Source organism: Rutilus rutilus, assembly GCF_951802725.1.
Source record: "Rutilus rutilus genome assembly, chromosome: 6".
Classification (NCBI taxonomy): Eukaryota; Metazoa; Chordata; class Actinopteri; order Cypriniformes; family Leuciscidae; genus Rutilus; species Rutilus rutilus.
In genome coordinates, this window is record NC_140214.1 from 25291882 (window position 1) to 25309690 (window position 17809).

The window sequence follows — 17809 nt, forward strand, 5'->3', positions numbered from 1 at the left end:
AAGCCCAAAGGGGCAGTGAGTGCATGAGGACACCCGTCCTCACTCACTCCAAGGTTGGATCGGGGGGGATTCATTGTGGTCCACTCAGGGTTTGTTCCCTTCAACAGCTTTGATCCGCAAGTGTTTAATTACTCAATAGTGCTGATAAAGTAATTGAGGCGCTCAATCTCCGTCCTTCCTATCAGACATACAGGGGCTTTATTGAGTTTCCCTCACACTCTCCCCATCTACAGTTGCTGAATTGGTAAAGACAGTGTGGTGAGGTAAGTCACACCCATATAACACATAACTCTTCACCCGTTCCTGTCTCTTATTCAACACCAAGAGGTGACACTTTCAGGTCATAAGATTGAGGGATGCTCTCTCTCTCTCTCCCTCTCTCTCTCTCTCCCCCGCTTCCTCTGAAGTCTCCTGCTGTCAGTTCACAGCTTTCAAAAGTAGAGAGAGATAGACCTGCTTCCATCCTCTGGCAAACAAGGCTGGCCATCAATCATTGCTGCTCTCACCTCATGGTTCTTTCTTAACATGCCTCAGGTTAAATCTCCACCACTGTTCCTACTCAGCTCCTACAGTCCTAAAATGAATTAAGAGATTTGTTGGGAATTAGTGACAAGTGCACTGAAATTCCGAAAAAGAACGTAAAATAATCAAACATATCCCCCAGTTTGTTTGGAAACATATTGAGGAAAAAAACACATGACATTTAAATAAAAGCCCAGTCATGACATTTGTTGATGTTTAGGAAAAGTGACATGCTTTACTGGGTGGCGGTACTACCTTTTGCAGACATTTTTTTATTTATTTTTTTGTATAGTACAGATGATAAAAATGCATTTTGCTCAATCTTTGCCACTTAAACTTCATCAATAATAACTTGATTATTTAAACAATGGTAGATTGTTGTATTTCTTAACAGGACAGTAATAACCAGCTAAAGTTAAAGTCATTGTTATGGATTGAGAGTTATCGTACATTAGGTTGTCAACTTGAAAATAATTTAGCATCTTTGTTAAAAATGTTGATATTTCCAGCCAGATAAAATAACTAACCCCACAAAACATGCTAACACTTACTCTTTGTGCTGTTGTTTTCCCTCCAAAAGTGATGTCACTTCCTGGAGGATGATGTCATTGAGGAAGTGGCTTAAATGTATTATTAAAGGGATACAAACATATATTAGAATGAAAAGGGTACAAGTGAAAACATGTAAATTGGTTCGATTACAATATTCCCAAGAATTGTTTTCTTTTGTTGTAAAATTGTTATAGAAAATTTTTTATATATCTTAATTAATGTGACTTCTATCATTTACATCTTGATCAAGTTTTGTGTTTACTATTTTGTATCAGTTGATATTTATATAATTTTATTATATTAAATTGTATATGATGGGGACATGAAAATATCCTGCATAACAGTCATGTTAAAGGAGAACTCCGGTCAATTTTAACATTGAGCTCATTTTTTTGTACATTTGGAGTGCTGTCAGTACAGAGAACAACGACAAAAATCGGTGTTGCCTACACCGTGTTATCCTCTTTTTAAAATTTGCACCCTGTTGACTTCAATGGGGCAAGTTTTAAACCTGCTTTTAGCCTCTTAACATCCTTGATGTGTCATTACAAGTGCACAGGTCATGTGAGTGATTCCTTCGGAGTGAATGTGGGTGAATCTGACTGCAGTAGATGTGAAAGAAATATATAAAAAATGATGTTTATTCAGCCAGCGCACATACCTGTATTTACATCCTGTTTTCGGTCGAAGTCCACAGTAATCGATTGTCGAGTTCACGCGCATAGGTTTAGTACCTATGATCACGCGCGTGAACTCGACAAATCAAAGGAAAGAGATGACTATCTCATACTTTTTTATAAAAGTACCACGTTTAGAAATATAGAGCCGATTTTGCCAAGTGCCAAAAGTAGCATAAACTTGGCCATAACTTTATCAGGAAATGCAACATAATACATATTTTAAACCTTTACCATCAGAAGTTTGATTTTTACCATGAGAACTCTGTGTGCTGGAATATTTCACACACTAAGCCACCAGAACAAAAGTACGAGGAAAAATATTCAATAACACTCAACTCAATGAAATACAAATATACAAGGGAAAATAATCTATAAAGAAAATAAAACATCTAAATAATGCCACTGTAATGGTACAAAATATTTTAATAAATGTAATACAAAATACAGTTTCATGGCCATATCCAGTAAATTTCCTCACACACCATTGGAAAATGTATGGAAAGAAAGTTACATTTGGACCCTGTATGCATCTATAAAAAATTTACTTGCTAAACAGTGTGAAAAAAACAATAATTTACATTTATTCTGACGAAAACCAGACAACATGAACTGTTAGGTGCATTAAGAAACAATTATTTTTTTCAACATTTACAACAGCAGTGAAAATGCCATTTCTGTAAATATAGTTTTAGAAAAGACATAACCTGGATTTTAGCATATAAAGCAGCTTGTAACACATGTCTGTCCATTTAGAGAGTGATTTCCTTTGCAAAGAACTTACAAAAATGTTTTAAACAAAGTTAATCTGTGCTGAAAGTCCAAATTCAAGGGAAGCTGATATATCTAGTACAGTGCAAAAATCCTATTCTCAGTGTTTTTATCTTGTTCTCCAGTAAAAACATCTAAACATCCTTAAAACAAGATAAACTTACCTGAGAAGAAAAATGACACAATATTTTTTCAAATTACCTTGGATATACACTACTGTTTAAAAGTTTGGGGTCGATAAGGTTTTTTTAATGGTTTTGAAAGAAGCCTCAACAAAGCTGCATTTTGTTTTTGTGCGTACAAAAAGTATTCTCGTCAATTCAAAGCTCTCGGATTTCATCAAAAATATCTTCATTTGTGTTGCGAAGATGAATGAAGGTCTTACGGGTTTGAAACGAGTAATTAATGACTGAATTGTCAATTTTGGGTGAACTAAATCTTTAAGAACAGTATGTAAAAAAGTAGAAATCTTTTTGCAATTTCACTAATGTCTTTACTTTCACTTGCATCCTTGCTGAATAAAAGTATTATATATAAAAGTAAATCTTATTAACCCCAAACTTTTAAATGGTTGTACATTTTGTCATCTTCCATTGGCAGACTTTTTCGAACTGTACTTGTAATTTCATACTTCCATTTTTTGCTGTGTCTAGCATTCTAGTCCTCATTGCAAACACTGTAATGTCTTTCAGTTGCATGAAAAGAGAACGAATTGACGTCAGTCCCAAATCAGTGCCAGCATTCTGCTTGGGAGCACCTGAGGTTCAGAAACAGACAGAGTGATGACTGATCACAGTGCAGTGAGATGGATATCACACTGAACGGCAGGCCTCCTGTCACCGCGCAGCGCCCCGAGCGCACCGAGAGAGCACTGCTGCTAAGTGTTATCAGGGCTGAAGAGGGAGGAAGGCTTCGTGACAGCACCGCGCTCCATCTCGCCCCAGCCAAACTTTGCAGAGTCAGACGGGCGGATGAATTCATCAATTATAGCACAAGGTGAGCTGAAAGCACAGCGTAAAGGTCGCCGAGTGGAGGGGGGAAAAAAACGGCCAGCTCAGGGCTTTTCTCTCTGCGTGCCACTCCTGAGTTTATGGGAGGTCCGGCATAGCAGAGAAATGGAGTTTAAATTTTAAACAGGCAGAGAGGGGGGGGGGGCCCCAGGCCCTGTGTGAAGATTTCAGGAGGTGACAGGGTGAGAGGGAAGGAAAGAGTGAGAGAAAAAGAGGTCTGGACTGAATGTGGATCAGCGAGGGACATTCATAACTAATTAAACAGTCAATGCCGACGGGGCCTCAGATGCATCACGCTGCAGGTCTCAACCGCAGTCCACCGCATCCCATTAGAGGATGATAATTGCTGTGTTTGTGGTGCTTCGCTCAAGTAAGTGTGCATTATTCACGATTACATTTCTTGTCTAACGCCAACATGTGCCTTATCACTGTCACAGCGTAGTGAGGATGACTTCCTGCACTGGTCACTCCTCTTCCTCCACATAGGTTGAAGGGAACCATCCCACCTGTAATTTATAAAGCATCTGTAAACATTACTTAAGAGTCACAGAGCATATCTCTTCATCCTAGATGAGCAGTTTGAGAGCTCTTGTGTGTCAGATCTGATAATGACGTGCAGAAGAATCATTAAAAGTCATGCTGTCATCACCCCCTGTTAATCATCTCTCTCTTTAATGCACTCGAGCGTATGGAATGAAGGAGAGTGAATCTAAAATGGCTTGAGGAATGATTCAGGTGTCTTGGAGAGTCAAGATCTGTGATATTGCATGGGAAATGCTGGGCTAAACTTCAATTTCAATCTCAAATTTCAATCATGTTGTCACACCTCTATATTGCTATGTCATTTGGTTGTGTCCAATTGCTTTCAGAACTGGGGTACATTTGCAAAATGCTTTTACCTTTAATGTGGGTACTACATTAAACTCGGTACTACCGAAAGCTGTTTATCACGACAAAATATAGCATATGTAAATCAATAGGTATTCGTCAAACGTAATTAATATGGATAAATTAGATAAACTATAATTTAAAAATATTCCATTTAAAAATATAAAATATATTATTATAAAAATAAAGTCATTACTCCAGTCTTCAGTGTCACATTATCCTTCAGAAATAATTCTAATATGATAATTTGCTGCTCAAGAAACAATTCTTCTGATAAATGTTGAAAACAGTTGTGCTCATTAATATGTTTGAGGGAACAGGTACTTTTTTCCAGGATTCTTTGATGAATATAAAGTTCAAAATAACAGCATTTATCTGTTAACATTATAAATGTTTATAAATTAATCAAAACTCAAAAGTGACAGTAATGCATCTTTAGTATTAATTTCTTTAAAAAAAAATCGTACTGACCCCAAACTTTTGAACAGTAGTGTACATATAAATTATTAGAAAATCAAATATTATTAAAAAAAAATATTAATGAAATGATTTAATGATATTTTTTATGAAAATGTATAGATCTGACTAATGTTTTATGTACTGTAACTACAACAGAATACAGCTACTCTCTTTACAGCAAGGTTCAATTTGTTAACACAGTTAAACACAATAGATCATAAACCATCTTGTTTATCATTAAAACAGTATTATTAATGCACAAAATTAAAATTTTCTGATAACTATAATCACGATCACGATTCTTAACTATGCTGAATATATAATTCTGTTGTTGTTCTGTAAAACTGTATTTTTTCGCTGCTATGTGCCTAGCAGTTCCCTTTTGAGAAACCATAAACTGTGATTCGCATGAAAGGGTAAGAGTTCAGTTTGCATGATGTGGAAGTTCCGGGAAAAAAGCAGAAAATACGAAGCACCAGTACTAAAGCAGGTCACTAGAGGTTTTGGTGCTTTTAAAGGGGCATTAAGTGATTTCTGAGAAACAATGTTGATATTTGAAATCAGCCCAAACAAACACAGGTTTCCAGCGCTAGAAAGCTTTTCTAAAATGAATGTGGGTCCCAAAGCTTTTGCCTGTTCCCAATCCTTCTTCTTCCAATTATATTCCTCTGACCTTATATTTACTTATATTCTTCATTTGTAATGTCTCTCATCCCTACAGTCCTTCTTCAAATCTCTCTCTTGCTCTCTCTCTCCTCACCCACCATGAGTGTAAACGCACCCCTACTGCTGATTGGCTACAAGTGTGTTGTGGTGCTCAGCCCAATCCACTTTCAACAGCATTTCTCAGTAAATAAAGGTGTTTAAGAGTGTTTTCCCTTACCTGGCCATTGACTTCACCCTTCCACCATCCATTAGTACACTTAATATAGATCTTCACCAGGTCGCCCACCTGCAGAGAGAGTTCCCGAGTATCCTTGGAGCTGAAATCATAACGTGCCAGTGCAATGCCGAGCACTCTCGGGGTCAAAACTGAGGGAGAGGGGGATGTAAGACAAAAACAAGTTGTTAAAAAAAGGACAAGAGTGAGAGAGACACAAATGTTTTCACAAGACATGCCAAGTAGGACAAAACGTGTGAACATGCAAAAAGATGATTGGAGATTTGGAGGAAAAAACGGGGCACAAATGGCGTTGCATCATACTCAGACATTTTCACACACAAAAGAGCTGAAGCAAACACAGGGAGAAAAGACTGAGATGGCTGGTGGGGGAAATGAATAAGACAGGTGGCTGATAGCTGTACCTGACCAGAAGGGTGAGGGGGAGGGAGGAACAAAACTGTAGCTGGTGGGACTCAAAACGGAAAGCCCACACAGCACTGGAGCTTAGGATCCAAGCCGAAGCAGAGCGAAGAAAATAAGAACACAAAAACCCAGAGATCTTAACGGAGACATTTTCAACAGAACAAACATAAACAAGCTAATATCAAGAACTCCACACAGCACCGGGGAATGAACACACTCCTTGAAATATGCCAGTCCTGAGAAATTTAGGAAAATGTCTCAGTGTTTTACGATTTGATCAAATATTTATTATGATATTAATTTCATCATAATTGGGGAAGGAAATGCATTCCACGTTTTTTAGACCTCAAGAATGAATGCAAACATAACTGGTTTGCTTAGTAAACTCCACAGAGTAAGCTACCTTTTAATTTAGGGCTTGAAATCTGTTTCTTTTTTTATTTATTCTGTTTATTTATTTTTTCTACATTTTTGTTTGATCATTTAATATAAATTTATGATAAAAAATTGTGTCTAATGAGCTGAATTCATAAAACAAAGATTTTATATAAATTTATATTTTTTTCACAAATAAGGTACTTGTATACTGTATACATTTAAACATGGATACATATTTTGGTTGTCAGGTTATAATAAATTGCATTATTATAACTGTTATTTGTATTATTAATTTGCAAAGTACATTTTACAAACTTTTAGTTTGTCACAAGACCTATGACAATAGCTTTTCTAAAAATGAAACCGTGAAATGCTTGAGAAGTGAACCTTCATAGCAGCTCTGGAGAGTTCATGTGGACTGTCCTCAAATAGTGAGATGGCAAACACTGCAATACACAGCCTTATTAGCAACACACCCGATCAGAAGAAATCGAATATCGACTGTTTGTAGAATATTTACTGTATGGACAAAAAAGCACTGAGACATTTCTCAAAATGTCTACTTTCATGTTTCACAGAAGAAAGAAAGTCAAAGAGATTTGGAACAAAATCTGGACTACTTCAGCCATATGGACTACTATTATGGACCACTTACTAAACTACTGGGGCAGAGGTGGCTGGGATATAAAAACAGAAGAAAAAGTCATAGAGGTTTGGAATTTCATGAGCAACCCATTCCTATATTTTTCAAGATGATATTTTTTTTCTCTAGGTTTTGTGATAGCTTTTGCCAAGTGCGTGCTCCTGGCCCTGTCACTGGCGCAGCTGTGATAGAGCGCGAGTCCTGTTACCATCTGAACGCCCATCTGAACATCCAGGACTTTCTAATATGTAAACTAGCAAACGTCAGATCCACAATATGTTTGCCTTCCTGCTTTGCATCTCCTCTGGGGGGAACGAAGCAGTAGATGATGAGCCAACTACTTTTTCCTGCGACACTGACACTCAGAAATCGTGCAGCTATTCACACGTTCGATATCTATGCAGGATTGAAACCGATGCGATATCTGTATTGCAAATAACTTTTCTCACATTAGTGTATAAAACCCAACACTGGTATCTCCCTTTGTGTTCAACGTGTTTACCAAACACTCTGCGGCTGCAGACGTGTCAGCGCACACACGGCCACTGATCTGTTGCCGCATTTGTAAGTGTTTTGGTTTGCGGCATACCACCGAGAGCAATGTCCCAGGATGCATCAAGGGCCTGGATTTTCTGCTGCGGTTTGTGAAAGGATGCGTCACCGAGATTGGCAGTCGAGTATAAACACCTCTAATAAGCCGAGGATGCTGACGAAAAAAAGGACAAATAGATCAGCGAAACCCCCAATTCACAATCCCCACAATCCCATTCTTTATATCAACAGAGCTGTACTCGTTCGCTAAGCCTTTTTCTACGTGACACATCTCTCTCTGTTCAATAAAGCTGACTTTCCATGTCTCCACTAGTTGCCCTTTCATTTCTCAGTGCAGGGACTGTTTTTTTTTTTCTTTCTTTCAACTGCGAGAGAGAAAATCAGCCAAGTCCCCACAGGTGAGAGGAAGCTTAGCATCCATCATGGCTTTTTCCTGTAACTCCAACCAAACTGTCATGTCGTGTCAGGGAGATTGCCGGTGCTACTTGAGTCTTGTTTAGCAGAGTCCTCTCTCTCGCTGCGTTGCCTGAAGCTGCAGAGCCAGACACAAACAGCCTTTTTCCTGCTGCCAGGTGCCGAGTGTGTACGGCTCGCTTCACAGCATCTGTCAGTCTCTTTGAGGAGCCATCTTGGGCAATGAGAGCTGGAGTAAAGACGTACGTTTTTCCCATGAAAGCAACACGTGTGCATTCACACTTTACAGTTTCACCCAACGACCAGCATGCCAAGTGTTCAACATTTATATTGAATCAAAAGTGTCTGAGAGGTGTCAGGACATAGCTAAAAATACCTCCTGAGCACAAACTATGCCTCCTACCATTAAAAGAGGACCTTTCTGAAGTTCACACTGGAGGTCGACAGGCTGCTAGTACACGTTCCTGCTGCTGGATGAAGTTACTGCGTAACTGGCCGTAACTCTCTGACAAAGAATATGTCTTTCTATTGTGGCAACTAATCTAAAGACTAACGTTCTGCAAGGGAACAATTTTGTATGTCTGCATATAAATTACAGCAGTGCTTAAAGTAGTACTTAGAATGTTACAGTACTGCAGTTTCTTTAACTAAATCTCTTTATGATTGAAAAAGTATAAATCATATATTTTTTATTATTTTTATAACTTTTCTGTATGTGTGCAAAGATTAATCATACAGAACAGTGAAATCGCTCACAGAGCGATAACCTGAACCTGACCTCCTTCTTGCGTGCACTATAATAGTGGTCAACTGATAAGGATTTTTTGATGCCCAATGCAGATACAGAGCAGGGTGGCCGATGACCAATATACAGTAAAGCACACACACAAACACAAACGCACACATATATCCATAAATGCATGCTGATTTTTCAGCATCATTACTGCAGTCTTAAGTGCCACATGATCTGACAGAAATCATTCTAATATTTGCTGCTCAATAAACATTTCTTATCCTGGATCTAATTCAAATTATCCCTATCCTGTTCTCTAAAAGGGTTTTAAAAGATGTGAATGGATGGCTCAGTTCCTTTGTCTGGAGCAAGCACAGACCAAGGCTGAAATTCTCTGCACTACAACTACTAGGGTCGAAGGGAGGACTGAAAAACTATAGCCTGAAAGATACCTCATAATGTAATACAGTAACAGAAGTCTGTCTCCTATTAAAAAAACTACTATTTCAGACAGTCAGTGAGTGAGTCTGTTATATAATGTTCCTAATGCTACATCTGAGGTAAATGTAGTTCTGAATTCTAGACCTGCTTTGAGAGGGAACTTTTTGTTGTCTCTATAAGTGAAGAAGAAAGGGGAAGTATTTGGAAATATGCAAAATTTCGGCATGTAATTGTGCTAAGGCTATACCGTTCAAAATTGTGCATATGGTTTTCACCAAACCATAGACAAGCATTTAACAATAAACCTTTCACTTCTATGCCTTAAGTGCAAAACACAAATTGATACACTCACTGTCTTTGGTCATGTAATCAGTTACAAATATATTGGGCCAAGATAGTTTCTGAAATGAGTAATATCTTTGATATGGAGTTGGTATTGGATACTTTATTTGTTAACCTTGGTTTGCCTGATAAAGCTTTGATTTTATCAAAAGAAAAAAAGACTGTTTAATCTTCTTACTTTTGAAGCTAGGACAAAACATATTACTGAGGTGGATGAGTGACAACACTCCAGGTTGGCACAAGATTTTGATGGAACTAATCCCACTGGAATATTTAACTTGACTAGTTAATGGTCAGCCAGGGCAGATTTATAGTGTCTGGAAGCCCTAACGTTATATCAACTGAATTGTCAACTATTCTGCTGAAGGGTTTTCCCATTCATGTACCTCAAGTGAGTTTAAAATGGTTTTGAGCTTGTAATATACTGCAGTTATATATAAAGTGTATTTATTTATTTAATTATTTTTACTTGATTATATTTACCTTCATTTATTTACCTTATATTTTACCCTTTTACCTGAAAATGAATTCTGGTCACTTCATAACTGCAAGTCGCTATCAGTGTGAACAGGGCTAAGAGACTAATGCCATCATATAATGAGTTAATCTGAGGGAAATGTAGATACTAACCAACAGGTCTGAGTCCACTTCTGAGCTCCTTATACGGCATCTGCAGAGTCGTGTCCAGTGTACGGAAACCCTCTTTCAGAGAGTGCTGTTTGTAATATTCAACCAGTCCCTAGAAAGAAACATGTTTAAAAGCTTATTATAGGGATTGTCAAAGTTTTTTGCCAGCTGAAATGAGATTTTAAGGTAATATTTCAAAAATGTAACACATCTGCATGTTCACGGTACTCTGATTTCTGTTAATGGTTAAATCCATGTAGCAGGGCTCAAAACACCACAATTTACATATATTAAAATATTCCTTTTATTTAAAAACAACACACGGTTTGTAGATAAATGAATGTGGTAGCGATGCACTGATCATGATTTTTCATTGCCAATTCCAATTTGTTTTTGTTTTTTGTTTTTTTACAAGCAAATTGTCCAATTCCGATACCGGCTGCCGATTTTTGTCTTTGTTTAAGCAAATTTATCAGTTGTTTGTTTGCTCTATAACAGGCCAAACTGGCCTTAAAAATAAATAAATAAAAACATCTGTAGCCATTTGAAATTAGAGGCAACCACTGCATTTTAATCACGAGCCAAACAAAGATGCTACAAATGTAGCATGAGCAGTTGTTTTAATTTAAATTAGACTGCATAATTTCAAGACTTAGAGCAAATTGTCTGACTTTAGCTTTGTGAAATTATGTTGCATAAGACACACCTGCACACAACAAATACAGATGGACTGAATGAAAATGCAAATTCACTCTCGGAAGACTATGCTGAAGACAGTCAGTTTCCTTCAGAGATACATTCGTGTAAACCCCCACCCCAATTTAATATTTCTATTTTTCTTCCTATATTTCGAGCCTCACGGACAGTGATCTTGCTGTGTTTGGTATTTTCTCTGCTGTGAGTCTGCGCTCTCCTCTTTCCGCCCGTGTTCAGCGTGTCCCATATCTCTGGCCTGTGTGTTAACGTCCTGTTTAACAGACTTCGTAATATTTTCACACAAATTACATTTCGGGAAATGATTGCAATGCAGTTTTTGTGCAAGTCCGGAACAGAGATTAGCCAAATTGAAACTATAAACCAGACGCTTGCGATCGTGTGTTTGAAGAACAAACCAGGCAGTTTCCGATTTTGGTCAACCAGTGCATTTGTAGAAAAAAGCACCACAACAATTATTTGCATTTTAACAAATACTCCCAAATAAATTTTGAAGTCGCACAGATTCAATTTCGGGATCATATGCGACCAAAATCGTGGCAATTTCCAGCCTTGCATAGGCAAAATTCTTTTTTTTTTGTGAGATGTGGAATTTTAGTGTGTATCTTAGTGGAACAGCTAAAATTGCTTATAAATGCTCACAGTTAAAAGGATCTGTATCTAGCAACACTTACAAAAACATACGTATATGGTTTTATGGATGTGTACCATGACAATACTATGTATTCTTTGATGTACCCTGCAGTACCATGATATATGAATTGGTAATCATTCAGTACTATGGAATACATCAAAGCTTTACCATCCTTGTTACATGCTGTCACCACAGTATTTTTTTATAAGGGAAAACTTTATCATTTTAAAAGAACATGTAACAAGGTTGCAGTAGTACTGGTGTCTCTAATGGATTAATAGCTGGACCCATGTTATTAATTATGCTAATGAAATACAGGATTATGCAGATCAGCAAATGTTCTGGTTTTACGATAAAAAAAGCTCAGGACTCTGCAGCACAGATAGCGACATTGAATTATAGCACCCTACATATGTATTTATACGGTTATGATAAATAGAGCAAATGCTGATGACGACCATTGCTTCTGAGCAACTCAAACCCACTTACTAATACAGTCTTGAACGTCCTGCTTTCAGCAATGTAGAAGAAGCCCTCCTTAGTGAGGATCTTAATGTGCTTCACATCGTTGTTGTACCTGCAGATGGCAGAGAATCATTGTAACCATTCCAGGATTGTCAGTACTTCCACTTTATCTCAAAGGAGTTTTCCCTGGGAATAGGCTGATCAACAAAAGTTAAGCCAAGACATATCTGTTTATTTATGGAGCACATTAAAAACAAGTGCATACTAAAATGCTTTAAACGTGCAATTAAAACACTTTTAACACCTAAGATAGGAAAGTTCACCCAAAAAAGGACATGAGGGTCAGTAAATCATTTTCATTTTTGGGTGAACTATCCTTTTAATTCTGGATCTAAAGATGTCATGAGCAGGAGAAGATGTAATGTCCAGTGGCATGTTATGCCATGACATTGGACCAGCTATAGAAAAACCACAATCCCTTTAAAGTTTAAATGTGAGCTTCCTATAACATAAGGATGTGGAATTGTTCTGTCAGTCTCTGACCGCAGGTCAACACACCCACAGGACCTAAAGCCCCACATAAAGAGGACAAAATGTTTTGACAGGGAACCTGTGATTGGTTTAAGCATGAGACAAGCAACTATAAAATGTTCTGAGGTAATAAAGCCCACACTGTGCATGTAGTGTGATAACTCACTGACCACATCCATGCCACACAATGAGCTATATGCAAATTTGTGATGCATTATGTATTGGGTTGCATAGAGGGAAATGCATGAAGAAAGCTAAGCTTTGCATGCAAAAGGATGTTCGTGCAAGAACCTCATCGACCATCCGTCACGCCAATTTTATGCGCAATAAAAACACGCTTGAGCAATCAAACAAACAGTATGAAGTGATATAATAGCTAGACGTACTTGATGCTGATGGCGTACTCTCTGCTCTCCCGGCTCCTGTATCGCACCAGGTAGGTGCTGTTCTCTCTCTCCATGAGCTCAGACTCTGCATGGTGCCTCTCTATGGGCCCAGCGAACCTGCTCGCACAAGCCAACGGGCATATGGCTCAGCACATGTAGTCATGCAGGTTATTTTATGAGTCATGTGGATATTGGAGTAAATGTGGTTAAACATTTAGACTTACCAGGGTTGGGCTGAATAGTCGACTGTCCTGGGTACCTGAGCATGGGACACATTACAAACAATGTTATGCATATATACACTACCAATTATACCATTATAGACAAATATAATTTATTAATATTATTATTACTTTTATATATTTTTGAATGGATAAGTTTGACTGGATAGTGAATCTATCTATCTATCTATCTATCTATCTATCTATCTATCTATCTATCTATATATCCATCCATCCATTATCTATCTATCCATCCATACAGTGTGTATGGCATATCAGTCAGGAAATTATTGTATTTATAATATTAAGTGAAACTCTCCATATATTCAGAGTTTCATTCCATATATTCAAGTTTCATTCCATATATTCAGAGTTCCATTTCATATATTCAGAGTTTCATTCCATTCCATATATTCAGAGTTTCATTCCATATACGCAAACTTCATATTATAAATACAATCTATATATATATTTATATTTTATAAATTACTCCAGTAATGTAATCCCATTACGCCAGTCTTCAGTGTAACATGATCCTTCATAATTCATTCTAATATGCTGTTTTGGTGCTCAAGATTTTTTTTTAGCAATGTTGAAAACAGTTGTGCAGCTTAATTTTTTGTTGTTGTTGAAATCGTGATACATTTCAAGTATTTTTTGATGACTAAAAAGTTCAAAATAACAGCATTTATTTGAAAAAGAAATCCTTTGGAACAATGTAGAAAAATAATAATAAAAAAAATAAATAAAAAAACGGATAAAAATACAAATCAACAGCATTAAAATGATTATGCAAGTCATCCAAATACAAATACTTACACATGGGCAGGGCTTGACTGCATCACTTGGAAAGAAGCCGGTCTCTTGCGTTGTCAGGATTTTGCCCTGCCAGGAAGTGTGGTGGTTAATTGCATTATATTTGCCTTGAGGCGATGCTCACCCCTCCCTTTTGCTTTAATAAATCTAAGACAATTAGCTCACAACAAGCAGTGAATCTCATTTAGAGCCACAGTTAATTACTGTTCAGCCCCTACCCACGGTTAAACTCCGTTAGGCATCAGAATGAAAGCATCACCTAATGCTGAATAATCATACAGCTTCCACAGCAGAACCTCGTGAATCATGACACTCGCCAATAAGCCATTGTTTGATATTGCTGCTTCGAGCATATTTGGATTTATGAATTACATTAGACTGAGTTTCATATTATGTCCTCACGCAAAAAAATTGTATTGAGCAATCGCAGGCCGGATGCCAGTTTTAAAATAGGCTCATTTCTTGCATGGCTTCAGCCACAATTATCTGTATATTTTGGGATAAAAACAGACAATTCCCCCCAACTCAGTATGAAACAACAGCTGGGAGGTTATAATGCACTGTGAACGTGGTGGAACCAGGTGCCAAAATTTAGCAGCCTATGACTGATTGTGAGTTTGGCTGAAGGTTTGACTGAGGGTGTAATGAGGATCTTCTCAAACAACTATACTGAAAAAATATATACTTTTCTTTCCAGGCTCCCTTTAAGATCATCTCTAACTAGTATGAAATGAATTTCAGAAAAATGCACCTCTACCACAAATTAAATTGGAGTCCCAAACTGGAACTGTATTCATGATTTATTTGGCTTAATAATGTTTCGCCGTAGCTTTTGAAAGCCCTTTATATTTGTTATGCCACAGATAAGCGTATGATAAAGATTAAACTTATTACCCCATTAGAGTAAACAGTTGGCAGCCTAAAGGATCAAATTAAATTACAGTGATCGATTGCACTGTTCTGGCAACGGGACAGAGATAATTGTCTTCCAGTAACATGGGAGATGGATGCTTAGTGCTCTGTAATTCCATTCTTTGGTGTCATGGGACCCTGAAGATTTAGTAGCCTTATTAAGAGTTAAGTGTCGTTTCACACAAGATAAAATAAACCAGTGATGTGCATTATCATTCAACAGTACCGCTTCTCGCTTCCCCTCTATGACCTGCCAAGTGCGTGAAGAACCACGGCTGACACGCACGTCTAGCCACTGCCTGTCACAGTCTGTTGGCTCGGTGAATCTCTTGGCATCCATTTTTGACCTGTAGGTGTTTTTTTTTTAACCTCTGTGTGCTATCAGGCAGAAATAGCCCAGCATAAAGCAAGGGAAATCTCGCTAAGTGTCTATTCCCTGCCGAGCTGTTTGAGTCGCGTCGGCCAGATTGGAGCAACACCAGGAGGAAGATGAGGTTTTAGTGCCACCATCAACCATAGAGAAAAAGAGCCACAACAGCCTGGCATGAGCCAGAAATAAATAACACAGGAACAGTCTGTGACAATAAGCTTGAGACAAAACTGCAGTGCTGAAACATGCCTGAACAAAGACTGTGCTCTGCAGTCGCTATATCTGACGGCTCATTTAGGTATCAGTGCATATTACAAAAGCAATGCGAAAAAGTATTGTTTTCAGTGACTATTCAATGTAACATTTGTATGTTATACTAAAGTTGTGTTGCATTAGGTTGAGTCAGGGCTATTATAGTTTAAAAAGAGAAAAAAAAACTAAAACCAAAACATTACTTTAAATAAAATGGAAGTTGGAGGTGCTGATTCTCATCCCAGCCGCTTCACACTCGGCTGCTAATAGCATCTCAATGACACTAAAATAACTCTGCATTGAGTACAGATGTATTTGTATTTACAGTAGCATATTAGCTACTCAAGTTTTCTCAATAATAATAAGTAATAGTAATAATAAGAGCAGAGTAATATTAATTAATTAGTTAATTTAATTAATTAATTAATAATTGATTATTTTGTAAAGTCGTTTGTTTTTTTATAATTAACCTAAATGGGCCGACAGCCCAATGTCTATGGAAATACTGGTTAATGCATTTGTTATTTGGTTGGAATGTCACAAAACATATCTGTATAAAAGGTTATGTGTGCCCTGTTTGCTTTGAGATATGCAGGTACATACTGCAGTACTTTATCTGACCTGCCACCAGGAGCTGTGAGGATCAGCACAGATGACCTCTATGACATCACCAATCTGAGCATTCAGCGGCGGCCCACCCTGAGGACTAGGGACCCCCAAATAATCTCTGATGACCAGCATTTTTGGCAAACCTGTAAAAACAAAATTTAACATAAAATCAAAATTGGCCCTATACCTAAACCAGGTTTCTGGTCTCATTTTGCATGCTTCATTTTTGTAGATAATTCCAAAGAAAATATTTTTGATCTCTGTCACTTCTGAAAAGTCTTTTTTGCTAATATCACCAAACCCTTTTATTTTTCAACCACCTCACGCTGCCACTTAACGCCCACTTTCAGTCAATTCCCAGTGGAAACAATCAAGTCCTACCCATTCTCTCTTTGAATATTTTAGATTACATACATCAAATGGCTAGCGAATCCATTTACATTAACTACAGTAAAATGACAAATGTCTAGGTTACTAATGTAACCCCACGTTCCCTGAAGGAGGGAACGGAGACGTTATTTCAGAACTGAACTGACGAATTGGGATCTCGTCTGAGAGCCCAATCACCTTTGAATGGTAACAAAACAAGCCAATAGACACCCCGTGCCACGGGTATATAAGGAAGTGTGCAGCACTCACTCATTAAGTTTGCGCTGAGGAGACAAGCCAGTGCCTGGTCACTCAGAGGGATTGGACACAGGGATTGTGGCGACGAGGCGTAACGTCTCCGTTCTCTCCTTTAGGGAACGGGGGTTACATTAGTAACCTAGACGTTCCCTATCAGTCAGTCACGTTCAACGTTACGTCAGAACTAAACTGACGAATTGGGATCCCTAAGAAAAACATCACAATCAATGCGCATTCCAGCATCTTGTGTAAGCGCCACAAGCATCTTCACAGTACAGAGACTAGCGACATACAGCGACAAAGTCACTGGCGGTGTGAATGGGGCTTCAGGCGAGATCCCAATTCATCGGTTCAATTATGACGTAACGTCGAACATGACTGACTGATAGGGAACTATGAAAAAGGATGAGTTAAGCATTATAAAACAGAGAGAAATTAGGCAAAATATGCCTGAATGTACATTTCTCCCCAAAGACAAAAAACAAACAACAACAAAAATAGCCCCCAAAGCAGTTAAGAAAAGTGTTTATGATACACTTATTAATAAATGCTTAGTGGCCTCTTATAAACAGTTTATGGAAATTAATTTCACATCAAGCAACACAGCCACTGATTTTGCTCCTATACAGCACTGTGCTGGAGCTCAGTGGATGGCCCTTCCAACCCACAGCAAATGTCCAATTTTCTCATTCACACAGGACAAATAAAGTGACGCATAGCAGCAATTATTGTTTACACAATCCCATCCACTAAATCAGAGGCAGTTGCACTAAACAATGACAGAGAAGGTTCATCATCTGAGATGGTTTCTTTTTCTAGAGCCTCGTGTATGGTGGTTAATAAACTGGGGAAACTGGGGAGTTATGTTCTGTTTTGGTCGTGTTTCTTTGTGTTTTGATTCTGCCTTCCTTGTCTGTTAGTTTGACCCAGTTTCTCAGTTCGTTTGATTAGTCATTA

At 37.9% G+C, this 17809-nt stretch overlaps 1 protein-coding gene across 4 annotated transcripts in view; it reads right to left on the reverse strand.

The window, feature by feature from the left end:
• Positions 1-3178: 3178 nt before the first annotated feature.
• Positions 3179-17809, reverse strand: part of vav3b (vav 3 guanine nucleotide exchange factor b) — a 48941-nt gene continuing 34310 nt past the window's right edge. For all 4 annotated transcript variants that reach the window (XM_084410216.1, XM_084410215.1, XM_084410214.1 and 1 more), the window contains 8 exons: positions 16238-16368; positions 14086-14151; positions 13270-13304; positions 13046-13162; positions 12153-12240; positions 10319-10427; positions 5763-5911; positions 3179-4038 (listed from right to left, as the gene is read on the reverse strand). In XM_084410216.1, coding sequence (XP_084266342.1) covers positions 3997-4038; positions 5763-5911; positions 10319-10427; positions 12153-12240; positions 13046-13162; positions 13270-13304; positions 14086-14151; positions 16238-16368 — 737 coding nt within the window. In that variant the 3' untranslated portion in view covers positions 3179-3996. The remainder of the gene's footprint in view (positions 4039-5762; positions 5912-10318; positions 10428-12152; positions 12241-13045; positions 13163-13269; positions 13305-14085; positions 14152-16237; positions 16369-17809) is intronic.